Raw genomic sequence first — 26645 nt, 5'->3', positions numbered from 1 at the left:
TTGCGAATTATTTAGCTATATTTATAGCAGCCTATTTAATTAGATTTTTAAAACCCACAGTCGTTTTATAATTTTTTACGAGTGTTAAAATGTTATGCTAATAAAAAGATGATTTGGGCGAGTGTTAAATTAGTTCCTAATTGTGCACATGAATCCCTCTGATTTTTAGTGATCACAATATGAAAATTAAGAAATATCCGTAACAGAAACTGCTTCATTCGATCCATAAGCTACATTTATTTTTATATACACCATTCTGGTTATTTTTTATGTTTATGGTGAAAATGTAGTAATTGCGTCAGTGATTATTATTATTAGGCTATTATTAGACATATATATGTGTGTGATCACCTAGGTCTACTGATAAGAATAAATATCTCCTAATAATTTGACATTAGAACGGAATTTAGTTCACTGTGGATTTTGTGTAAATAGTCATATTCTCAGTGTTTAACATTTGTGTGCCATTATTTAAATATTTTTTTAAATATAATATTTTTTTAAATATAATTTAACCTCTATAGCAGGCCTAAATAAAAACTGTAAATGGTTACCTATGTAGGCCTATTTTCACTATTACCAAAGCTTTAAGTCTGATTTCGTTGTCTGACACTGAGCAAAACAAATAAGAAAGCATAGCCTAAAGAAAACAAGGATACATTATAATCAGATTTGACAGCCATCAGCTGTCTAGATCCTGCATACGCCGAAAAGAAATAGTAAAATGTGATTGGGTATTGGAGTTCTCCCCGCTTTCAAAAGTCAACACCCATCTTTAATGTCTGCAACCAGTCAGGCTTTGACGATTCCTCAGCTGCGCCTGTGGTTCAGTCGTGTGGGCGGAGCCTCGGATTTGCGATTTCCATTGGCCAACGGCATCCAATGGCAGACCAAGCCACACCCCCTTTTTATTACCGATAAGCATATGCGTATTTATGCAGAATATTCAATAGGAAAGAAAACGGATTGGTCTTCATTCACTGTTCTCTCACCAATAGTGAATCAGCATCGTGGTCGTATTGTCATTCGGTCTCGAAAAGATTGAAACGGGTCAACAAATGACACAACAACATGTTTATTAGTTTTTAGTGACATTACATTTAGGTTAAATTATATATAAAAAAAATGTATATTTAAAAAAATATTTAAATAATGGTACACAAATTTTAAACACTAAGAATATGACTATTTACACAAAATCTACATTTATTCATTTAGCAGACGCTTTTTTGTGCATATTATTTCCTTTAACCATGTTTTTTATTATTATTATTAAACAAATGAGCAGAATAGACACAATTTATTTTACTAGAAAGAAGTATATTATTTTCATGGAAAGTTACTTTATTGTTATTTTGTATCACCAAAACAAAATACACACACACACACGCACGCACGCACTCACATACACACACACACACACACACACACACACACATATATATTGCGTTTTTCTCATTTGAACAACAACAACAACAAAACAAGATTTAAATAGCAAAATATAGAGACTTAGTGTAACAGATCTTTGTCAATTATTATTTTGACCAAAGGTTTTAAAGCATACCCAAAATTACAAAACTGACGAAAGACTAATAAAAGTTTAGACAGTGAAGTTTAGACCTGTGACAATTTAAATGACATGACTGAACCTCCTCTAGACAGAACAGCATTATACCAACATTTGCAGAGGTTAAAAGGAGTTGCGATTGCTTCAAAGCTCCTTTGTACTGAAATAGACAGGTATGCATGTATTTACTGATGTTAGCAGTAACTGATGTAAGCAGTAAGCAAATCATTTAAAAAACAAAACAAATTATTCTTTGGCAAAAAATATACATATTTCAGTACTGAACATGAAATGCAACTGCATTTCTTAAATAATTAATTAAATTATAACTCATTAAAAAACATAAAAATTAAATTCCCTTGCAATAATTTACAGATTTCTACAGGTCATGGAAAATGTTATTTTAGAATTGACCACTTGATCTGCTCCTTTGCTGACTGCAACACCTGAAAAAATAAAAAGGCAGATTATTATAGATCAACCCAAAAAACTGTAACACACTTTTTGCAACAATTTGCATTGTTAATTAGGTAATACAATATGATTTTTAGATGTATTTCATGTTTCTTGCATATATTGTGAGTAACAATAATAAATGAGTCCCACACTGATGCAATGCAATATAGGTTTAATACACCATTAATTTGTTTGTTATTGCTGTTTTTGTAGCTTAAGGAAGACTATTATGAAATGGAAATTGCAATTTTTATTTTGCACGATACCAGACTCAGTATTGCAATAACGAGGTGTACCCAGCTCTAAGCACGTTTTGCTAAAGTTCCCATTAAGTTATAATAATTGTTTGAATGTTCTCTGAACTTTCAAAACTGAAATAAAAATAAAATAAAAATTGGGGAACATTACGTTTTTTTTTAAACAGATAACTTTGAACGAACGTTCCACTAGTGTTATTTGAATCAAAGCAACTTTTAGTGGATAATGATAAAACTCACCAACCACACTAACGATGTTATATCTTGGCCACAAGGGGGCATCTGAAGACCACAATATTACACTGCTAGACAATATTAGCCTTTTTTATAATTAAATTTCACTTTATAGTAGTTTCAGTCCATTATAGATGATATTACGCCTCTGTTGTTATTGTGATGTAAAGTTTTAAAGATTTACACAAAAGCCTGCATAACATTTTAAGAGCTTCAATGCACATATATGCTTACTTCAGCATGCATATATGTGTGGGTGTCCAATAGCACTTATGTGTGAGTGTTCATGCACTTACATTTGAGGTGAGAGCCAGTTTTTCAGTGATGTGCTATCAAGGTTAGAGTTAGTGGCAAAGGTTAGAGCGAGACTAAAATCAGTCAAGACGTTAATGACGGTTAGAAAAAGCAAAACATTCCAGACCGTTTAACAAGTTTTGCATGTTAAAAAGGTTTCATGACAAAGATGTTAAAAGGTGGGAAAGTTCATCATTGCATTAAGTGTGTGTGTGTGGGGGGGGGGGTTGTTATGTTCGTTCTTTGTGCGTTCAATACCTGTGCCACACTCTGTTCTGATAATGGGTTGTCATCTGCCTGTAAAATAACCAAAATGAAGACCAGTTATAATTAAAATAATAACTGACTGACATAAACCACAAGCAACCAGGCCAGACATCATGCAAGATGTTTCAGACTGTGACTGTATGCCAAAGTGATGGTTAAAGGGCAACAACACACCACAACTCAACTGCTACTACTGATAAACATGACTAATGGACAAAAACAATGTCCCAAGAGAACATCTGGAGCAATAATAGATTAAATGATCTGCAAATTTCTGCCCAATTTAAGATGAATGGCATTGGTTGATAATAACGCCCACTTGCCCAGTTAACTGAAGTGTAAGTTCACTTTCAACCGATATTTCAACAGCCTTGATAATGGATATTGAACATTGTCTGTTGTCAATTAAGTAAATGTTTTGTAAATATTTTTTAAAATAAGTAATATTAGATTAGATTTATTATGTAAATATTGGCTTTATTTTAGCGTCCATATTATTCAAACACTACACTAGAGCAGAACCATCACTAAAACTGAGTAAAAAAAAAAAACATCTAAATATATTTTAAACATATATTTTACTACTCATGAAAAATAGTACAGAAAAGTAAATGGTAAAGTAAAATTAATTTTTTAAAATGAATTAAAAAACCATATTGTATTTAAAAAAAAAATAGTGTAATGGAGCATAATAAATAATAATTACAATAATTTTCCAGGTAAATTAAATGCCTAAAATATATTTTAAGATTTATTTGAAAAATATATTTGTCTGAGATTAAATCTTAAGATTAGAGTTTAATTTAAGTATATTATATAATAGATTTTTTGTTGTTTTTAAAATTGTAATTTAAAGTTGATCATTTATTTTATGGGTGGACATTTGTGGGACGATATATTCCCACAGAAGACATCCCGGCACTAGAGCTGATCACTGGACAGAAGCAGGACCATCACTAAAATTGAATAAATAAAACTAAACGATCACAAAAATTAAATCTATATGTAAGTGAAGTGAAGTGAAGTGAAGTGAAGTGACATTCAGCCAAGTATGGTGACCCATACTCAGAATTTGTGCTCTGCATTTAACCCATCCAAAATGCACACACACAGAGCAGTGAACACACACACACACACACTGTGAGCACACACCCGGAGCAGTGGGCAGCCATTTATGCATTGTATTCACATATAATATGTTGTACTTATACTACTAATAAAAAAATATATGCTGTTTTGTATTCAATATATTTAAATCTTATTTGAAATCATTTATTTTATAGGTGGGTCTTAGCGTCTTTCTCCCTTTTACTGGAGTAAAAAATGAAGCTCATAACAGCATAAATCAGAACTGTGGACTGAAATCATGCCGGTCATTGATTGAGTGAGTTTATGTGAGCGTAACTCAAAGAAGTGACTCAGTGTCTCCCGCTCCGCAGCGAAAGGTTTATGCTCAGATGTCAGAGCCATGTTTTCTTAATATTGATCGTCCGCCTGGGTTACAGCTGTCCCTCTTGGGAGCCTCACACACGCTTGTGCATGCCATGCAGGTACCTGCCCACTCTCTCTCTCTCTCTCTCTCTCTCTCTCTCTCTCTCTCTCCGTCTCTATCCAGCTCTGAATCAGAGGGAGTGAAGGAGGGGGGCTGAAGGAGAACTACAGGAGCTGACGCTTCTCCCCCTGGTCCTCCGTGTTACCAGTAATGTAATCAAAAAGGACGAAGCCGTACGCTTGTTCTGACACACACTGACAGAGCAAGAGAGGGCACATTTAGTCTGTCTGTGTGTATTTATGTGAAAGGGACACATTACTGTTTATCCCTCCTTTCCACATACACATTAAAAAAAGGGCAACTTCTTGTCAAGCTGAAATGATATGCTGAGGTAATTATAAATACAGAAAGGTAAAACACAAGCCAGACACTCTGCTGACTTGCAGTACTGTGGTCATATCTGACAACTGTCTGTGGTTTAATAACACGCTGTCAGAGAAGAACCCCTAAACACAGCAAACACACACCGTCAGTTCATAACGCAATGATATCTGCTCTTCTGTCCAGTCTCTTACCCTGTAGTTGACCTTCTCAATGACCTGCTGGGGGTCACTCTCTAGGATCACCCTGTAAACAAGTATCAACATAGAAAGTCATGCATTTTATAACACAAAACTGTGAGCATTGAGACTTTGATTGGGGTCAGTTAGACTTTTGGAAATAATATTAGGGAATTATTTTTTAAACAGCAAAGATGCATTGAATTTATCAAAATTAGTAAAGAAATGTATAATAATACAGAAAAAAATTAGGTAACACTTTACAATAAGGAGTCATTTGTAGTTAATGTATTAACTAACATGAACTAACAATGGACATTACATTTGTTACTGTATTTGTTAATCTTTGTTAATGTTAGTTAATGATTAATTAGTTCACAGTGCACTAACTAATGTTAACAAGCACTTTTTATTTTAATAATGCATTGGTAAAAGTTCAAATTAACATTAGCTAAGATCACTAAATGCTGTAGAATTATTGTTCGTGCTTTAGTTTATGTCAACTTATAGTTGACAAATTTTCACTAATAAACCTTATTGTAAAGTGTTTCCAAATTTCTAATAAATGCTGCTCTTTTAAACTTTCCATGGATTAAAAATCCTCTTCCTCATGAAATGTAGGCCTAGCACAATTTCCACAAAAATATTAAACAGGAAATGTCTCCTGAGTCGCAAATCAGCGTATTAAAATGATTTCTGAAGGAACGTGTGACTGAAAACTGGAGAAAATGTAAAAATCCAACTCGACTCATTTCTAGAAGAGAGCTGTGTATTACTTGCCCTCCATCGATGATTTCATCCACCACCAGGAACACTCCATCCATGTTATCCAACAGAGTCCGTTTCTCCACATTCTTCCTGTTGGAGAAGAAGCAGACATCTGAGCACACAAGTGTTCTTCTGTGACAAACCAGTTTCTATGGTTACCACTGGAGGCTTGATGCCAAGAATTCTGGGAATTCTGACATGAATTAGTCTATAGGCAGCCAGGACCGTGGATGTGTACAGGCAGATGCCACATTTGACTGCTCCAGACACACTGACGCATCCACCATCTCATATGTAACAGTAAAAATCAATGAGTTTTCCAAAATGCCACAAGCCCTCAACATTGCACAACATTCTCTGGTTGTAAAACCGACACAACTTAAATTCCTGAAGAAATGCAATGAACTCTCACAGGTGAAAATGCATTGGTTTGTGTTTTTAAATTGTATCAACTATGTATTACAGGTTTTTAAACTATGGTACTTTCTATGTGGTGTTAGCTAACCGCTTCGTCTTGTGGTGTTGAGATAGTTTACAAAAACATCATCTTCATTTTCTTAAAGTCTACACTAATCTAGAAGTGTAGAACTACATCTGCAGACAGTCAACTTGCCTTCGAGTGTGAACGGTTTTGACCGTTCCAGTATGGCAGACGGCTTACATATAGTGGCCTATAGAAACAGCTGCTACTATGGCAGGCCTAACTATACATATCTATAGCTAGGATGACACATGAAGTCAACAGAACTGCTTTTAAATATCAGAAATTATAAACTGTCCTAAGATTAAATGGCCTCAGATTTCATTCACTATCATACAAAAGTGTGTTGTCGGTAAGATTTGTTTTTGTTTTAAAAAAAAGTTCACTAAGGCTGCACTTATTTGAGCAAATGTATTACAATTCAAAATAACCTGTGTACCATCTTTTGTTATATTATATTTGTGTTTACTGTCACTTTGGTCAATTTAATGTGTCCTTCTATGCTGAATAAAAGCATTAATTGCCCTCAAATCATCACAGTTAAAAGAACCAAAGACTTAAACTACTTCATTGTACTGAATTTAATACATGAGTTTCACAATTTGAGTTGAATTACTGAAATAAATGAAATTTTCCTCGACATTCTAATTTATTGAGATGCACCTGTGTGTGTGTGTGTGTGTGTGTGTGTGTGTACTCTGATGTCTCAATCAGAAGCTGAACTCACCTCAACATCTGACTGAGAGACTCAAACAAGCAGTTCAACACTGCCATCAGCATGAGCTGAGATCAGACAAATACAGGAAAAGAGAGAGAGACAAATAAAAGGAAAGGGATGAAACACAGCTGACTTTGTTAAATCTGCATCCTTTTAGACAAACAAAATCAAGTGGGTATAACTGCAGACCGGAGATTTCCAAAATGAGGCGTGATCTCCAAAATTGGGCAGAACATCCAAAATGGGTGGGGTGTCCTTTCGCAAAGACTTTCTCCATTGGCTGTGGCTTCAACCAATTGTTACTGTTTCAACTGTTACTTTAATTTATAAAACTTTATAAATTAAACATTGTTTCTAGTTCATCTAAAATAAAATAAATAAGTTCTCCATGAGAGCAGAGACATACCCAAGGTTTGAGGCAGACCCAAGTCTGAACCTCTGCTTCATGAAGTAAACGGGAATCACTCAGGAGCCATCCCAGCGGAGGGGAAATATTTTACTCTATCGTTTTATTCCAAGCAACATGGCCGTCCCGGGCCAGGAAATTCGCAGGCTAGGACGGGGTAGTGATGCTGGTTGTAACTAAAATACTGCCATTGTCCAGTGAGTCTCATATCGCATAATCTTCTTAACTGTTTATCTCCTGAACTGCAACTTTCTTTACCACGCTATTCAGCGTCAATCCCGCCATTCAGTCAATTTGAATGGTTAAGGTAAGGTGTGGGGTAGGTTTAGGGGTTAGCATTTTTTGTTGCATAGTTTAGGAAACACTTTAACTGACACAACCAATAAAAACTTCAGAATCAGCTGTGGGGCGGAGTTGCACTGAAGTGGATTGGGAAAAAATTGTGCATGTGTGTCATGCACCTGTCTGTGAATGGGAGGAAGCCACGCCCTATTTGGAGCTCCCACCCCGTTTTGGAGTTCCCGCCGCTATTTGGAGATCTCCACGCTGCAGCTATACTCTTCTCAACAAAATGGCACAGATGTCAAAAAGTGTTTAAAACTGACCAGCTCTCCATAATGGCCAGAAAGAATTGCTGCCACATGCAAATTAAGTGACAAGGTTGGAGTATGGACAGCACTTCAGCCAATCACAGGCCAGCTCATTTGCTTACAGGACTTACCTCATTCTCCTGAGCGCTGCCAACTACATAGAAGAACAAGTCTATGCTGCTCTTGTAGACTATCGTCATTCCCTCTAAGAAAGAGATTTCATCTGCGCACACAGAAAGAAGCAAAAGACACAAAAGTACAAAGAATTAACATTTATTCGTTCATAAAATTATGTATTTTCAGTTAAACATTAGAGATAGAACAAACTTTTACCAATCTATATAATTGTAATTTTTTTACACTGTTATGTACAACAGCATTTAAACAATATTTTGCCTTAGCTAGTTTAGGCTTGTCAGGGATGAATAAGTATGACACTTAAACCACCAGTATCTTAACAAGTGATTCACTGAATCATTCATTGAAACGATTCGTTCAAAATGCTTGATTCGTTTAGAAACTGAATTAACATCTTGTTTGTTGAACTGTTGTATAACAAAAAAAACACATTTGTGATTAGGCACATGTGCTAACTTTCGGGAAAATGCATACTTGCTTGTGTGATATTACTTAACTATATGAAGAAATTATTATTATTATTATTATTTTAGTAATTTGTTTCAAAATGAAAGATCTACTCGATCATGCCAGCTCGCACATCATTAAAACAATTATGATATATTCATAGATGATAAATATTACACAGCCTTTCTTTGTCAAGCCAACATCAATGTTATTTTCATCAGTCAACTTATCTCACTTATTTTATTACTTTATTTTATTTATTACTTTCATCTTATTACTTGCTCTTACATGATAGATAGAGTGAGATTTCAATGCAATATTCAGCACAACAAAACAATATCAGATCCAATTCAAATTTTCTGTTTATATGTACTTGTAAAACTGATCCCAGATCTGTGTTTTATTTTAAAGTACCAGGTGTCTGATTACTGAAAGTTTCATGTAAAGCAAAGCAACTGCAGGCCAGAAGCTATTTCTGGCCCATTTCAATTGATTAATCTCAATACGTTTGTCTGAATATCTGACTGAAGAATAAAAGAAAATTCAAAGAAATGTAAACAGAGTGGACAGTTTCACCTTTAAGAGACAAATACAGGTGTGTATTTTGACCATATTAAAACAGTGAACACCTAAACAGGTGAAAGGATCAGGGTGTTTTTTGTCCTGGTGTCATACTCCTTCACCCCACGGGGCAAGTGACAGAAACATCTATGAACTCTAGAACAGGTTCTCCACCCAGTTTTCCAGTAATCTGACCTGCAAGCCCCAGAGGAAGCAAATCTAATGACCAAGGACCACTGTAAACTAGTAACTTGATCTGGGACTGATCTGGGACGCTTATTATTATACTTTGAGAGTGGTTGTGGTCCTAATTTGCATAATGAAGTCTCTAAACTTTCTTGAATTTACTATGAATCATTGATCTGAAGTGCTTGAGTTGGAACATAAAGCAGTCAATCAGGTCTAATCACTACAAGCAATAAATAAAGCAGTATACTGATCAGTAAAGTGCAACATAAGAGCGGTTTAATAATGAACTTACTGTCAGCTTTATGTGTTTTGTTGAAGATGTTCGTTTCAAAATTCTTCTGCTCTTTCATGGATGGGTAGAGTTCTGGATCATAGTACTGAAATTGCATATGAATCATTTGTTATTATAGTACATGAATATGTATGCATAATGTTTAACTCATATTTCCACATTTTCATGTCTGCACATGTTTGTTGTTTCTTCATAAAATGACCCGGTAAAAGAGGAGGTCCTCTATGGAGCAAGATCAGCCTAAAAAATAATACATCTACGAAAACAAAATTCATAAATGCACAGCTGTAAAATGTATTTTATTTTTTAATTCCTGATTGTCTGGTGAAGGTGTTTTGATTAGTGTTGGAACTAAACCCTGCCAGTCAGAATTAAGATTTCTAGGAGTGGGATTTTGCACCTCTGCTGATTATAAAGGAAAAAGCCATAGACTTTCAATCAATAAAACTGAAAATAACCAAAATATGCAAAAATAAATAAATGTAAAAAATGAAAAAATATATAAATAAAAAAAATATATATATATTCTTTTAAATTCTAGATACGTAAAGTAATTTGACACTGTCTCTGTTCTCTTATATTATTGAATGGCTAATGTGCCAACAGTTTAACAATTGCATTTTGAGAATATTTTAGAAGTGTAAAGGGGATCTATGCACCTTTGAAAGCAGTCGGTTTCCATCGTTGTCTAAGATGAAGACAGCCTTCACAGTGTAGAGCGAGGGTTCCTGGGTGAAAATAAATCTACATTATTTTCAAACATTCAACATTATTTTTTTTATGCCTCAGATGTCATAAATAAAAACCCTTGCAATAATACTGTTACATGCCTACAGACAGAAAAATACTATAAAAGGAGAAGGTGTAGTCAGAAGTGGCTGCCTGTTGGCTCTCACTCGATTGGGTCCGTCCGGGCCAAAGTTCTGTCATGCACTGACTACCACTGATTCAAAGTCTGAGTGTATCACAGAACTTGAGCCAGGAGAACCACAGGAGATTCAGATCATCTGGTTGAAATACAAGAGAATCCTGTCTCGATGTAGACCTTCAGGGCCAAACAATGAAACGTTCCCCACTGTAAATTATAATATCTAATTCACAGTAACACCTTGCACTGCAGATCTATCTATTAAAAGGGTTACCAATAACCCTTTAACTAATATAAAATGTTATATATAAAAATAAAATATGCAGCATATTGCCATCCATTCCATCCAAGGTTAATTGCATGAGAGTTCCTTTTGTGTTGCATGTAAAGATTATGTGGCAAAGTGATTAACCTTAATATCAGTTCATTTCTGAGTATATCTGTTGCTCAGAAAATTTGTAAAAAGTCAGGCAATGTCTGCGAAATGAGCATTTGATTTACATTTAAGAACTGAGATTATTAACAAGGATACAACCATGTACATTTTTACAATTCTCATTGATCTGAAAAGCGAGGTGTGCTCTGATTGGCCAGCTATCCTGTGTGTCGTGATTGGCTGAATACCTCAAGCGTGTGACGGAAATGTTAGCCAATTAACATACTGTGATGCATGTCCCGGTCAAAACAACATCGCAAAAAGACAAAAACAATAAAGCACATTGCAAGCAAGCCATTTGTTGCATCCCAGTGGGGACATAATTACGGATTATAATGACTTGTACTGTGTTTTTACGCGTTGTGTTGCATAAACATAGAAACCGCTTCTACATTTGTGATCGGAGAAATGACAAACAACGAGCGCTACTCTACACTGCTCAAAACTCGCGTTTGAATCATGCAAATCCTTTACATATTAAAACTTACTTACAGGCTGTGAGTCAGAAAAGCTGGCATTGTAGTCTACTCTCCCAGGATCAAGAAACAGCCCTCCGTAAAATGTGCTGCACAAATTCTGAATATCTGACTAACAGTCTGTAAGTACGTTTTTATATTTAAAGAATTTTCCACTGATGATTTAAATGTGAGTTTTGAGCAGTGCAGATAGAGCTTGTTGTTTGTCGTTTCTCCGATCACAAATGCAGACATGGTTTTATGTCAACGCCGCATTATGCAACGCATAAAAATACAGTATAAGTCATTATAATCAGTAATCATGTCACCACTGGATGCAACAAATACCTCGTTTTTCCAACAGGTTTTATGGTTCTGTTTCATCGTGCTGGCATCACACATACGGCATCACAGTGTTAAGAGGCGTAACATTTCCGTCACATGCTTAAGGCACAAAATGTGATGTGTTTTTTTTAATTTACCTTAAATCGCCTAAACACATTGCATTACACCAAATACACCAAATAATGTTCTTTTTAGGAATGTCATATGACTTTTATAAAGAATATCTCTTTGGGTTTGAGACTATAGTCTTTGCAACTTTAGGGATCTTATCTATTCAGGAACAGCTTGTAACAATCAAAAGAGAAAGGAAAACTTGAAAATCGCATCATATGACCCCTTTAAATGTATTCTAAAGATTTTTAATATCTAAATATAAATCCAAAATCAGAGCATGTGTAAAGAGCTATGTTATTGAGAGTAAATGGTAGATGAGACAATGAATTATCCTCTGCTGCAATTTAGTGGTTATAGTGGGAGTATCATGACATTCATTTCAATAGTATTTTTATTTCTACCAGGTGGCAGAAATCTTTCACTTAAGCATGGCAAATTTTCCATAAATTATCTGAAAAAATGCAGATGAAATTACCCAACTAAAAATCAAGCAAAATTTCATTTGTTTGAAGAAAATTAGGCCTACTATAAAAAAAGTGTTCTACTGTCTAGGGTCAGCCATCAGGTTAGTTTATTAATTTATAAAGCACATTTCAAAACAACAGAAGTTGCAAAGTGCTGTACAGAGATATTAAAAAAAATGTGAACAAAATTAAAACAGAATTAACACACTGGATCTTATTTATGAGACATATTTAAAAATATAAACATATCCTCAATTAAAATAAAGAATACAGACAAGTTTTTAGGGAGGATTTTAAAAAATAGAAACAGAAGGGGAAGATCTAATATTGAGAGGGAGACTGTTTTAGAGTCTGGGACCAGCCTCTTTATATTCCCCCTCCTGTCTTCCCTGTAATATATGGGCCCAGTATCCACACTTTTGGTCTTTTCACACTTTAAACTGTTAACCTAAACCCATTTACCAAGTAGACTGCTCTATTTCCCTAATGTCTAGAAACATACAATGACAATTTCAATGGTTTCCCTCAAACATAGAGACTGGCTAACCCCATTTTGAAATTATAAATGTGAAATGTTGCTTAAAATGGACCTTTAACCAGGGTTAGAAAAAAACAGCATTAACCTAGACTCTTAAAAAAATAATAGTTTTCTTAGTGAGAAGAGCAGTTTAATAATCTAAAGAACCTTTTGTTGAATAGAAAGTTTATTATTATTATGTTTTTTTGTTTGTTTGTTTTGTCGTTGTTTAGCTGTAAAGAGTTAATGACCATCAAACATTTTATGTCCCATTAGGCAGTCAAACAGGCCAGACACTGAACTATTCTTATGGAACCAATCTATTCTTTAAATATAATTAAAGGGGATGTTATTCAGCGAACTTTCCTTTTTTCTTTCTGTTTTCTTTTCACTTTTTACCTTCTTTCCTATGGTATTGAAAATGGGGGAGGGGGTTCTTCCCTTTGGCACTCTGATGAGTTTGTATCCTTTATGACCAAGCTAGTTAATGGGCTTTTGGTCATTAACTTACAGAAAGTCTTCTGTGGGAGTTTGTGTTAGGGGCCAGAATACAAGGGGGGCGCCAACATTCATCTTGCAATACCTCTCAGCAAAAGTGCAGTTGCGCCCCTGAGCTACAGTATTAATTTTGCCATTAGAACTGATGTTTCCCATATAGGTCAACTCATAAGAGTTTTAAAATGACCATTGCTAGCAATATCCCTGATCTCCTCCAAGTATCCACCTGTGGGATCAATCACGCGCACCACACATGCAGCGCGCGCTCCGCTCCGCCAGAGACGCGTCGAGGACGTGGCATCCACGTCCCACTTTGAAAACCCACATATTCCATGACTAGAAGGGGAAAAAAACTTTCGGAACAAACTAAACACAAGCGGGAAATGAACATAAACGAACCCGTAGCGTATAAGCACTAAAATGTACGATCTGTTCATAATCGGAAAAATAATGTTATGGTTTGCTTCCATAATTTTTTGTTAGGTCGCAAAGCGAAACCAGATCGGTGTCTGGCAACATTAATTTAGTTTGTGCGAGAAAAAAGCATGCGCGAGCGTTTATAATACAAGTCGATTAGTATTTACAGTAGTTCACAACTGTAACTTGGAGCTTCTTAAAATATTGCCCCAACTTAGCACGCAAAGACTAATATAAGATAAAAATAGATGCTGTCAAAAACATAATTCTGTATTCAGACAAAAACTGCGTACAAACTACCAAACCCAGGCTATCTATTATTATCAACGGTAACAGTGAGAAATGAAATAATAATAAATAAATAAAAACAGCGAGTAAATGGCACACGTATCCTACCACAGCCGCGGAGTCCATGGTTGTAGCTCAGTGTTGACGTGGACAGCTTTGAGCTGTCATTACAGTAGCTCTCCTAAAACCCTCTGACTCACAGGGGGCGTGTCCGCAACTACAGCCCTCAGGCCGCCATGTTGGCTCAAACCCACCATGGCTTTCTACTTCAGCATCGCTGCGGTACAGGAGCCACAATGGCGGCTTCCAATGTACGCTCGCTTACGATCTCTGCCTGCTGCTCACTTGAACGTTTGTTGGGAATTCTTGAGAATGAAATTCAATTTTGGGAGTCATACCATTGGCTCTAATGAGTAACTCGTTTTCCAAATAAGTTCCATACGCGTGACTACCACCAACAGTGTATGCAATGAATAGATTATGAAGCAAATGAATTATGTAACGTCAACTCTTACTCGCACGACAGGGGGCAGCAAAGCTGAAAAGGTTCATGGATCAGGGGTGAAGCTTGCTTACAGCTTAAGCTACTGTAAATACACGAATTAAAATGTCACATAATAATAATAATAATTTGTTTGTTTTAGTTTGAGTTTGTTTTACAAACATTTTTCAAAATATATATACTTTGTGTTCAAATTAACTCATACAGGTTTGAAACAAATGGATGGTCAGTTAATGATGAATTTTCATTTATCGGTGAACTATCACTTTAAATGGTAGGCTACCGCACATTGCATAATTTACAATCATCCAATAGATGCACGTGTTAAATAAATGAATAAAAAATAGTTCGGTACTTATTTGTATCATTTTATTCCAGTCAATTATTTAGTGGCTCTTGTTTCACGGTCCAAAGATTAACACGAAAGCTCTAGAAAGGCTACTGGAAAAAGTCACAGCTGGGGCGCGAGCACGCGCGCTCTTGCCGAAAGAAACCGAAAGTGTAATCACGTCATGTGGGGAGGAGACCCTTACTTTCCACCGCTCACTTCTGCCATATAAATACACTCGCACACTATTATAGAGCATGTCAGGTTGTGTGATTCAGATCATCCAAGAGGAGCATCCCGCTCTCAGGTCTGTCCAGGGACTACGAGAACTCTCGTCAAAGTAATCTTTTATTGACTAACTTATCCATAGCATACATCTAAACAGCAGATATTGTGAACTGAGATTTACGAACTGTTATTAATCTAATATAACTTAAAAATGTTCAAGGCAATTGTAGTTCATCGGTGTAACGATCTTTCTATTCTAAAAGCTTGTGCCGCGCGTTAAATAATGTAACTGTGTGTTGCATCGCTTTTATTCCTGATCGTTACCAGAATAAGATATGAAAGGAAAGAAGCATGGCTTGAAATATTTTGTTACCTAAAATGTGTAACATTTTATTTTTCTGAAGAAAGCCGAACTCTAGCCGTCCTGAAACACTTGTGTTTATTTCACGAGAAACGTTTTGATGATCAAAGGATGACTCAGTCGCTGTTGCCCGGTTATGAAGGAAGAAGTAGCCTAAGTGGGTCAGAGTGAGTGTCACGCGTTGATGATGATTGCGGTTTATGATCTTCAGTGTTGCGTCCAGGACAACAGAACATTCTAGAAGTTCCGCGTGTTCACCTAGAAGTTATTTACTTAGCTTATGTTTGAAATGTTGACAGATGCCTATGTTTGAACTAAAAAAAAAAAAAAAAACTGCATTCACAATACAGAACAGCCTCGAGTGCACCATTGCTTTAATAAATAAATAAATAAAAGGGGACATTTTTAGATTCCATCTTATTCTGTAAATGAATTAAGAGAATATAGAACGTGAAATAACACTTTATTCTATGCAGCTTTGTGCTATTTCAAAGTGAACAGGTGTTCACGTCACAACTGGAACGCTGTAATGACCAATCAGAAGCCAGGAAAAAGAATTCGCTAAGGTTTGATGTCTTACTTGCTGAGCTTTCACTTATTGTTAAATCTCTTAAACTCATTGATATCAATAAGAATTATAAGTTTCTTAAGATTTATGTTGATATTTTTCTTAGGCTACTGATTGCTCATGTTAGGGGCCAAGCACCGAAGGTGTTACCGTTGGCGTTCTTCTTCTTCTTCCGCTCTTGAGTCTATGGCAGCCCATAGAACCGCTTGCGGGAAAGTTGTTAAATTTGGCACACTGATAGAGGACAGTGTTAACATTAACCATAGCAAATTTGGAGTCTCTAACTCCAACTGTCTAGCGCCACCACTTGTCCAAAATAAAAAAAAATTGTATGCTAATATGTTTTGAACCATCAGGCACAGAAGGAAAATAATTTTTTCCTCTGAATCCTTTCAAAATGCAAAAATCGCAAGGTTTAGTTTTTTCGCTATTTTCAATTGTTCGGAAAACCTACTTTTTCGAACTTGTCCTATATACGGTTAGTCCAATTTTCACAAAAAATTTCTCAAATCATCTTGAGACCATGCTGGCAAAAAGCTATGGAATTCAAGTTGATTCTTCAAACCGTTCTCAAAATCGAATTCGTCAAAAATCACGCAAAAATGCACTGAGACCAAACTTGGTGTGTGTTATTAAAAGCATTACCTGAGGCTACCTGCAGTGTTTCGGCGCAGTGCCCCCTAGGGTGCATGGACCATTTAGAATTTTGTACTAAAACATATTTTTTTCATTTTTTTACGAACACATTGTCATCAGTATGATGACCTGAGGGAGCCCGTTTAATTTTAAGCCAACTCCACCTAGTAGTAAAATAAAATATACACATGCTTATAACTGATCGACTTATTTTCACATGAGTTACTTTTTTAGACTCCTGAATCCTTACCGAGTCCAGCAATAACAAACATGCTAGATTTTTCCTTATGGTTTGTGCAACGTTGCATTTTAGTGCTTAAAAACATTTGCCAATATCTTAAAAACTCTGATCAACTGTCTATAACTCCAAAACAAAATTTGATGTTTTTTATACCAACTTTTACACACATATGTATGGTCTAAGGACACATAAAAAATGGCCATTAACTAAAATATATTATTATGATATAAAATGGTATATGTTAAGAAAACATTGGTGTACCATTACGAAACTTTGTATGTACCACCGAGACCATGACCTGAAAGTACTCAGACAGTGCCACCTTGTGGTCAAAAGCTATAATTAAATTTAAAATACATGCTAATAGCTTTCTGTGAATTTTGCCTATTGTAATGAGACCGGTTTTAATAGACTCCTTGGGTCATGCTGAGAACATTGATACTACTGTTGCCATAGTCAGCCAAACTTCCTGTCTGCCATTTAGATTTTCTTTGAAAACTTACTTTTCGAACACCTCATAGACTATTGGTCCGATTCTCACCAAAAAAGTTATGAATTTTGTGTTAATAGACGTAACCGTTTTGGCATAAAACAGCAACGAATTTGAGGCTTGATGCCAAAATGACACTTGAGCCTGTATCCCTGTAATTCTTTGGCATATTGACACCAAACTTTGTGTGTGCCACTGTCAACTCACACAGAATCGATTTGATAACAGCGCCACCTATTGGTCAAACGTGATAAGCCAATAAATCATGCTAATCGAGGTTGTATTTATAAATGATTTTTCAGACGTTTTAACTAAAATCATCCTAAAATGGCTTCAGTGACTCATTGTTACAGTTGGTCTGATGCTCCATGCCATGCTTAGCTCATCAATTTGCCTCTGGAGTGCTTGGACCCGTAATTGCTGCTTGCAGCTATATTTAGGGCCCGAGCACTGCAGTGCGAGGACCCTATTGGAATTGCTCCATTTATTGTTTTTTGTTTTTTCTTCCCTTTTCTCCATTTACCTTTTATGTTATCATAATACAGTGCTGTTTTTTTGTTTCTTACTAAAAAAAAAAAAAAAGGTTAATATAAGCATTATACATTAAGGAAATGTGTGAATCTTAAATTCTTATATAATTTTTCTCTTCTGTTTCAGGTTTTTTTTTCAATGAACTAAATAAAAATAAAAAGTTTTGTTCATATAGAAAGTATTGAAATTCTAGAGCTGGATACACAAGCACACTCAAATAGCATCTGAGACTGATTTGGCTCATTCTTTGCTCTTGGCGCTGGTTTGGACCATGCCGGACCTGAAGAAGTTCCTCACAGAGGGCCTGATCCAAGTAGCTATTCTTCTCAGTCTGGCTGGGATGCGTGTGGACGTGGATCCCTACCTGCCCCCTTTAAGTGAAATCATTCTGGGCCCAAATTCAGCTCTAACTCAGGCTCAATTCCACAATCTTCGAAATATCTTGGATGGATATAACCTGCACCCAAAAAGCGCAGATCTAGATGGGTTCTTCACAGCTCGCAGGCTTCTGAGCTGGGTTCGCTCCCTGGACCGCCTGCAGGTGCCAGCGGCGGAGCTGGAAGCCTGGTTGGTCCACGGGGAGCCTGACAATGGAGTCTCCATTCCAGCTCAAGTGGCTCTCCTCGAGGAAGGTGGAGGACTTGAAGATGTGGAGGAACCCTCAGAGCTGAGCATGAGGTTGGGAAATGGAGGAGAAGCGGGTTATGATGCAACTGAGGACCAAACCCTCGGAGCTTTAGGGCACATGTCAAGAAACCTCAACCTTCCAAATGATGATGAACTCTTTAAAGAGGTAAGCATGGAAGACAGGGGAAAGTTCAAAAGGGTTTCCTATTTATGTCAATGACTTGTTTTGTGATATGTTACATAATACTTCGAAATATTTGAGGAAGAGAGGTTGGTGCTAGCAACATACTCCATACAAGGATATTTGTGTTTATTTTTAAAAAGCCATAACAAGAATAAAAATATAGTATGTTTGGAGAATATATATATATATATATACTAAATATATTTTTTTTCATAAATACTTCCATTCCAGGGTTTGGGGTCAGTAGGATTTATTTTAAAGAAATTAATATTTATAAAGATAAAAATTAAATCTTTAAAAATATGTATCACGACTGGAGTACATTTTAGCTTTACTGTCCCAGGAATTAATTACATTTTAAAAGAAAACTTTTTTTATTGTAATATTTCATAATTACTGTTTTTATAGAATTTTGGATAAAATAAATACAGCCTTGGTGAGCATGTGGTTAGAATTCTCAAAAAAAAAATAAAAAAAAAAATAATAAAATTCTAAAGACACCAATTTTTTAACAGTAGAGTACAAATATTTATCAAAATAAATAGTACATTTACTTGTGCACCACAACCAATTTCTTAACTCTAATTAGCTCTGCAATGTGATAATGATAGGTAACCTAATGATAGGTAAAAATTGATAGCCTGAATGCACTGTAAGTTACTCTGGATAAAAGTGTCTGCCAAATGCATAAATTTAATTTAATTTAATTTAATTTAATTTAATTTATGTTTTTCATAGTGTGCAGAAATGTGATTGAACAGAAGAACAAGAAGAAAAACAATAAGTAGCTGAACCATTTAAATAATAATAATAATAATAATAATTTTACTAATCGCAATTCTGTAAACACACCCAAACACCACTGGCTGTATACCAAAAATGTCTAGCCCAGATAAGGAAATGGGTTTGTTATTTAGTTGGAAAAACACATGTATCCCTGTCTTTGCCCTGAGGCACAGCTGAGTATTAGGCAACTTCGAACATCTGATACTTCAGCTTGGCTGGGTTTCCTCTCCATGTGTTACTTAAGCGTTGCATGTTGTTTTTTGTCCTACTGACCGTGAGAGGTTCATGAGACCCAGAGTATTCTGGGTAATGGGACTAACATGATCACTGGCCTGTATACTAGCATGTATTATAAGTTTCTATATTGTAGACACAACTGCAACAAATGATTTACAGACTCCAGAATAACCAGCAACGTTCGAAAATAAAAGTCCAAAATCTTATAAATCTAATATTAAGGGTAATTTTTGTTAAACCCATATGATTTATTGAAAAACTGTAAGAATACTTTGATGAAAATGTACTCATTTCAAAAGCCATCCAAGATGGAGATGAGTTTGTTTCTTCATCAGAGCAGTTTTTGAGAAATTCAAAATGAATGGGTGCCGTCAGAATGAGAGTCCAAACAGCTGATAAAAATAGCTGATAAATTCATCACAATAATCCACACCATTCCAGTCCATCAATTAATGTCTTGTCACATCAAATTGTACGTAAACTGTACGTTTGTTAGAAAGTATGGTGGAATGATGGATTCATCATTAGGCATTTTTCACTTAAAATCATTGCTTCCAACTAAAATACCAATCCATATTCTATAATAATGGTTCCTATAGTGAAAAAGTCCATCCTCTGTTGTCCTCTCACATTAAAATACACCAACATATTTGTTTAGCACTGTTTTGTACTTGTAAATGGTGTTTGATTTGTGCATATTTATCTCTTGATTCAGACAAGATTAATTTGTCAATGGGGAAAGTATAATATTGTGGATTAGGGACTCATTAGGGAGCACATTTTTACTTCACATGACTTTAATTGGTGGACTGGAGTTGTGTGGATTACTTGTGGATTGTTGTAATGTTTCCATCAGCTGTTTGGACTCTCATTCTGACGGCACCCATTCACTGCAGAGGATCCTTTGGTGAGCAAATTATGAAATGCTGAATTTCTTTAAATCTGTTCTGATTTAAAAACAAACAAGTTATCTACATTTTGGATGGCCTGAGGGTGAGTAAAATAATTTTTGTTGGGGTGAATTGTTTGTTCCTTTGTAGTGTTAAGCTGGTTTGTCACATGACCCACAGCAGACTGCCAGCATATGCCCACAGTGTCCAGCAGACTATTTATTTAGTGTGACTGTGAGCATCTGCCTGCATGTGCACCCACATCATTGACATTTGTGAGAAGCATCAAGACTCTTTCTTTTGCTTTCTATGCACATGCAATGCGACTCAGTGGCACAGCTAGGGAAATTTCAACTGGATGCTTTTTACTTTCTGTTCGTCCAGTGGGCTTTGTAACAGAATAGGAGACTACAGACAGTATAGCAGTTACTGAACCTGAATTCCCCTTAAGTAAGGACCCTGTACTTAGAAACAGTTGCCATGCATTTGTCAAGTCACCACATGTGCGGACCAGATCAGATTTGACAGGTTTCCATGCACCTGATACACAGGGCTATTTCTGAACCAGACTGTTTGTTAGGGTGTTATGTAGAAAAGGCTGCAAATTTGGCCCTATGGTACATTTGACCTGTACTGATAGGCAACATTGTCTGTCTGTTGACATTTTTTTCATTTGTTAAGTCGAATCTTAATAATGCCCTGATTCAAAAAAGATAAAGCCATTATGAGTGAGTCATTGAATCATTCATTCAAACAATCTCAAACAAACTGATTTATTCAGGAATGGAACAAGTCTTTATGAAGGAATTATTGTAACTTTCATTTAACTTCCTCTTTCAAATGAATACATATTTGTATTTACTTTCAAAAATATATTAAAACTTTCAAAAATACTTTGACGCCGTCTGAATCACTGTAGTTCATATGAGGGTATCTGTACTTGACCAGGCAGACTAGTTGTGACCCCAGCTTGAAGTTTGACCGCTGTTAAACATGCCTGAGCATGTGCTGGCTTGGCGTCCACAGCACCAGCCGGCTTGTTTTGTAATCCGAGAAGACAGGCACATTTGCTTTCGCAATGCCTGTTTACCGGCTACTGATCAAGTGTCTGGACCCATCCCCTTAAAACCAACTCAATGGACAGTATGAACGGCCTCTTCCACTGATCTATATACTTTAAGCTTAAACGTAAACAGGCAATGTGTCCTTGTCAAACCCTTTCTAGGACTGAGCATATGTAGGTGTGGACGTTGATGTGTACTGAATAGGTTACATGATTAAGTGATGCCCTAACCTTAATAAGGCAGGGGGAACTTGGGTTGTTATTCCCCTAATACCAAAAAACATATTAGTCAACCGCTATGCTTGTCACAAGAACCACAGGAGTCTCTGGGGGCTAAGGGGATTTCCAAAAACAACAGCACAGACACCCAAGAGACCAATCTCTTCCATTAATACCCCTCCAGAATAGGGAAAGGGTAGGTCTATTTATAGCCAAAAGCTGTCTGTTGTCCTTAAATGTATGAGTCCCATATATAAAAGTTGGAAAATTGGAAAATTTTTCATCACTAGGCCAAAATATCACACACCTTGATGTCACTACTGTAGGAAGTGCAGATTTTTAATGGGACACTACATTTTATTCAAAACATGATGGATATTAACTTATTATCTTCTATGTCTTTTGGCTTTAATAAGATTTCCCAAGAAACAGGTGATAATAGGGCCTTTCGCACTGCCAGACCTTATCATAGTATCAGAACTAATTGTGGAACTACCCACTTTTGGGTGTTTTCGCAATGCCAGAACTAGGTGCAATTTTAGTACTGGAATGCCTTTTTCGAGAACCAAATTAGCTCCTACTCCGGAGCAGGGTCTAACCAGCTCAACTGGTACTATCACATCCTCTTGTTAATGTTGTTCTTTGTTATTAAAGGGATAGTTCACCCAAATAGCAAAATTATGTCGTTAATAACTTACCCTCATGTTGTTCTAAACCTGTAAGACCTCCGTTTATCTTCGGAACACAGTTTAAGATATTTTAGATTTAGTCCGAGAGCTCTCAGCCCCTCCATTGAAACTGTGTGTACGGTATACTGTCCATGTCCAGAAAGGAAAAGTTATTAATGACATAATTTTGCTATTTGGGTGAACCATCACTTTAACGATGTTGTTGAACGCCACACATTGACATCACTGTCGACCGGCTTACATCACGTCCAAGTACACGCTGTTGGTGCGAATGCAACCCTTTAAATGGTACTAGGAAATAGTTCACGCAAAATCATCCCAGTACTTCAGTTCTGTACATTAAGTTCTGGAACTAAAGGAATGCGAATGGGCCATCCACCAGGATCCCTGTTCTTTCAGAGCACCTGAGCACGACAAACTCGTAATTACAACAACATACGTGGGAAGTTTCCATAGACTATCCTGACTTACCTTGACCACCACTTCCTGTGATTCTACAAATGATCCTTACGTTTGCATTTGCAGGAGGGAGATGGTATGTCTTTCTTCTGGGAGCAGGAACCTCAAAATGTCCACCAGGAGCAGCTGGAAAATGCAAGAACCCAACCTCTCAACATGTTTAATGAGGACGAAGAAGAGGAGGATGAGTTTATGGTGGAGAGCTGGAGACAAACAAATCCATTTCACAACCAGATGTTTGAAGAGGATCTGCAGGTATGACAGTTAACATACTTACAACAAGGCACCAAATAAATAGAATATTTAGATGTATTTATACAATTAGCTGCAATATCTATATCTGCAGTAAGTACTGAAATCCTGTGAAGTGGCCACAGAACACACTTAAAATTGAATGAACATATGGTGTAAAAGTTGAGTGTGCAACTGAATTCCGTGCTATTTGTCTTGTAACTGCTGTCCTTGATGAAGACATTCCTCGTTTCAAAGCAGTGCAGCTCTGCCTTCATAGTATGACCTTGACAGATAATAGATTCATATGAGTTTTACCAAACTATTTCCTCATGCTCACTTGCTCCTTTTTCAGTTGTCAAGTGCAAGGGAGCATGCTTCTCTTTCCATTGAAGAGTGCTTGCATCTCATCGACGCAAACTTCCACTCAGGAGGAGATCCAGAGGTAAAAACGATCTTTTTACTATAATTTGTGCAGCAAGAATAGTTTTAGAGGTGGAGAGAGGCTTTCCAAACTACATTAAAAAAATCATAATTTTTCTCAGTTGTCAGGTCCTGATGTACAGGATGCAGGAGAACATGCACTTTCAGAGTTTCAGGGGCCACTCATGTCACCCTTGTTGCCTGAACAGGAGCCCACAACATTAGAGCAACAATGGCAAGATGTTTTGGCCATCATGGAATCGCAGGTATGAAATGAGAAACACCTTCCTGTCAAGTCCCGAATTGCAAGTTAATCAGTGCTTTGAAAAGTGAATGAACATATCGGATGCGCTGTATCAGTTGTTTGTGGAGAAACGTCGAGATCATAAGGGGGAAAAAAAAGAATTTTAACTCTGTAATATCATCATTTGGAAGAAAAACATACTTTTTCATTGACTACTCAAAATGTGTTTCTAGGTCAAAGACAGGTAATATGTTTTATGGTTTTTGACCTGGCAGCTAGAGAACTTTATTTGACTCCTCTTATCTCTACAGGACATGGATACAGCTGAAACAGTAGACCAATCACCCTTCATGGATACAGCTGAAACAATAGGCCAATCTCCCTTCAATATCAGTGATCCAGACACAAATACTGGATCAATTGGAAACATTATTCAACAGGATGTTAGCCTTCACCAAGCTGCTCTACCAAGATCCACTGAAACACAAAACCACACTACAACCAGTAACAACCACTCCATGCCAAACATCAATTTGGACAATTCATCTAACGTAGAAGCCTTTGAAGACTCCGATATCATAGACCTCTTTCTGACTGCTGGCACTAGCCTGCCAAGCCCTATAGATCCTCTGCTGGAGGAGGCCATGCTTGATGAGATTGGTCTAATGGATTTGGCGCTGGTAGAACTCAGCCAGACACAGTCTGAAGAGATAAACCCAGTGGATTCTGACTCTGGTTTATCCTTGGACTACAGTCAAAGCCCTGCCTCTCCTAGTGGATCTGAATCTTCCAGCTCCTCCTCATCTTCTTCACGGTCCAGCTCAACCCCTGGTTTGATGGATGAGGAAGGCGCTGTGGGCTACACCCATATCAAAGAAGAGGATGAAAATGTGGGCGGGTACATGCCAGAACAAAGCAAGATGTGTCAATCAAGCTTTTTGGAAGCCAGACAGTTCCATCGCCTTCCTTGGCTCGAACACATCGGGCACGATCATACCTACAACCAACCGCAAAGCCAGAAGAAACCTCCGAAAGATCTTTCCGACGAGTCGCCGAAAAACAAGGTGCTGGATCATATTTCCAGCCGGGACGAGAAACATGCACGTTTGATGAATCTCCCGTTCTCCAATGAACACATCGTAAACTTACCCGTCGATGAGTTCAATCGGTTGCTAGCCAAATATCATCTCAATGAGGCTCAGCTCACGCTTATCAGAGACATTCGCCGCAGGGGTAAAAACAAAATGGCTGCTCAGAGCTGTCGTCGGAGGAAGCTTGATGTCCTGCTGGGACTGGAGTGCAGTGTGGATAGCCTGCGACGCCTCCGGGCCAAACTGCTCAGGGAAAACTCTGAGATCTTGCGCTCCATCAGGGAGATGAAGCAGCATCTTAATAGCTTGTATCAAGAGGTTTACGAGAGACTGAGGGAGGAACAGGGACTGCTGTACACTGACAACAACTTTACTTTGCAGCAAGACAGCACCGGCCATGTAACATCACAACGCAGATCAGATTCACACTCCAGACGCAAACTTAGCAAGAGACAAAAACACAAGAAGTGAGATGGAGGACTCATGCTATAACAATGCTCAGGAAAAATGCTCTCTGCTGTGAAATCCACCTGATGGTTTTCCACGTTTCGATGGGAATTTGCACCAAGTAGGGTATATTTACCCAAGTGATCATCCTTGATCATGTATTACAGTATACTATGTAGGCACACAATACACCCTGACCACACATCAGGTTCCAAGGTTTTGTTATTATAAGGCCATATCATGAGTTTCCTTTGTCTTTTAAGATAAAGGTGTTCATGTACTCTAAAAATCTACTGTAATAGACAGCTAAACCACAGTTTGTGTGTAAGGCTGTGTCTAGCCAGAGAAAGCTCTCAACGCCGTTGTATGTTTTACTTGTAAACAAGGCGCAGCAGAAAGCAACAGATTGTTTATTTCACAGAGAGGGTGAAAAATTCTCATTAAAGAAGCCTTTTCACTCAGATATACATCACAATGGGGGGAAGAAAGACAATTACAACTTGTTTCACGTCCACTTTAAGAACAAAACAGGGCTAAAAGAACATAAGGAGTATCTGAAATTGTTCCCAAAATCAGAAAACCAAAATAATCCAAAATTAGAGCAGCAAATGGTAAATTATGCTTGGAATCCAAGCACTGAAACAAAGGTTTAATGCATTTTAACTACCGCTTACTGGTATAATAAGTGTTGGTTTGGCATCTCATTATGGGGAACACCTTCATACCACGTGAGCTTAATTTTGAGCAAGATTAACATTACAGTAACTAAACAGCAGGGTTGTAAGGATGAGGATTTTTGACCCACCGTTTTGATTGCTTATTTTATTGTCTTATTACAGATTACGTTACTGTAACTCATTGATGAAATGTTTGTTAAAATACCAGTTCTGTATTTGATGTTTTAAAATACTCCGTAAATAATTTAAACTTTTTTTTTTTTTTTATATACATATTCAATCATATACCTTGTGCTGAATATTTTGCAGTGAATTTATGTTCTTGGTTACCAGCTGGGATTGTTCTTGATTCAATTAAAATATTTATTGTACAG

At 36.8% G+C, this 26645-nt stretch overlaps 2 protein-coding genes across 5 annotated transcripts; one reads left to right on the top strand and one right to left on the bottom strand.

Annotated features, from left to right (window-relative positions):
- Positions 1–1321: 1321 nt before the first annotated feature.
- LOC113044611 (coatomer subunit zeta-1-like) lies at positions 1322–14326 on the bottom strand. 3 transcript variants are annotated; one of them, XM_026204739.1, is made up of 10 exons: positions 14228–14326; positions 10377–10445; positions 9718–9802; positions 8222–8313; positions 7104–7159; positions 5908–5985; positions 5143–5194; positions 3067–3105; positions 2811–2843; positions 1322–2013 (listed from the first exon to the last, which is right to left on the bottom strand). In XM_026204739.1, exons 1-10 carry the CDS (start codon positions 14243–14245, stop codon positions 1966–1968), a joined length of 570 nt encoding a protein of 189 aa, XP_026060524.1. In that variant the 5' UTR covers positions 14246–14326; the 3' UTR covers positions 1322–1965. The 3 variants fall into 3 exon arrangements, with proteins under 3 accessions (XP_026060524.1, XP_026060541.1, XP_026060534.1); XM_026204756.1 differs by lacking the exon at positions 2811–2843 and having other exon boundaries at positions 14228–14325; XM_026204749.1 differs by lacking the exons at positions 1322–2013; positions 2811–2843; positions 3067–3105 and adding an exon at positions 4273–4821.
- Positions 14327–15160: 834 nt separating this feature from the next.
- Positions 15161–26642, top strand: LOC113044586 (endoplasmic reticulum membrane sensor NFE2L1-like). 2 transcript variants are annotated; one of them, XM_026204688.1, is made up of 6 exons: positions 15161–15256; positions 18131–18797; positions 23225–23413; positions 23745–23834; positions 23935–24078; positions 24368–26642. In XM_026204688.1, the coding sequence occupies exons 2-6, from the start codon at positions 18276–18278 to the stop codon at positions 25616–25618; spliced, it is 2196 nt and encodes a 731-aa protein (XP_026060473.1). In that variant the 5' UTR covers positions 15161–15256; positions 18131–18275; the 3' UTR covers positions 25619–26642. The 2 variants fall into 2 exon arrangements, with proteins under 2 accessions (XP_026060473.1, XP_026060483.1); XM_026204698.1 differs by having other exon boundaries at positions 15197–15289.
- The last annotated feature ends 3 nt before the right edge of the window (positions 26643–26645 follow it).

The sequence above is a fragment of the Carassius auratus genome, chromosome 3, assembly GCF_003368295.1.
Source record: "Carassius auratus strain Wakin chromosome 3, ASM336829v1, whole genome shotgun sequence".
NCBI classification, from domain to species: domain Eukaryota; kingdom Metazoa; phylum Chordata; class Actinopteri; order Cypriniformes; family Cyprinidae; genus Carassius; species Carassius auratus.
Note: the sequence above shows the minus strand (reverse complement) of the source record. Positions and strands in the feature narration are given on the sequence as shown.

What these genes read in the sequence shown, in the direction of transcription:
- LOC113044586 (XM_026204688.1), top strand. Translation starts at nt 18,276, where the DNA reads ATGCCGGACCTGAAGAAGTTCCTCACAGAGGGCCTGATCCAAGTAGCT. An exon ending in TGTTTGAAGAGGATCTGCAG is followed by an intron (nt 23,414 to 23,744) that starts GTATGACAGTTA and finishes CTCCTTTTTCAG; the next exon opens with TTGTCAAGTGCAAGGGAGCA. An exon ending in TGGCCATCATGGAATCGCAG is followed by an intron (nt 24,079 to 24,367) that starts GTATGAAATGAG and finishes TTATCTCTACAG; the next exon opens with GACATGGATACAGCTGAAAC.
- LOC113044611 (XM_026204739.1), bottom strand. An exon ending in GAAACCGACTGCTTTCAAAG is followed by an intron (nt 9,803 to 10,376) that starts GTGCATAGATCC and finishes ATGCAATTTCAG; the next exon opens with TACTATGATCCAGAACTCTA. An exon ending in GATGAAATCATCGATGGAGG is followed by an intron (nt 5,195 to 5,907) that starts GCAAGTAATACA and finishes ACTTGTTTACAG; the next exon opens with GGTGATCCTAGAGAGTGACC.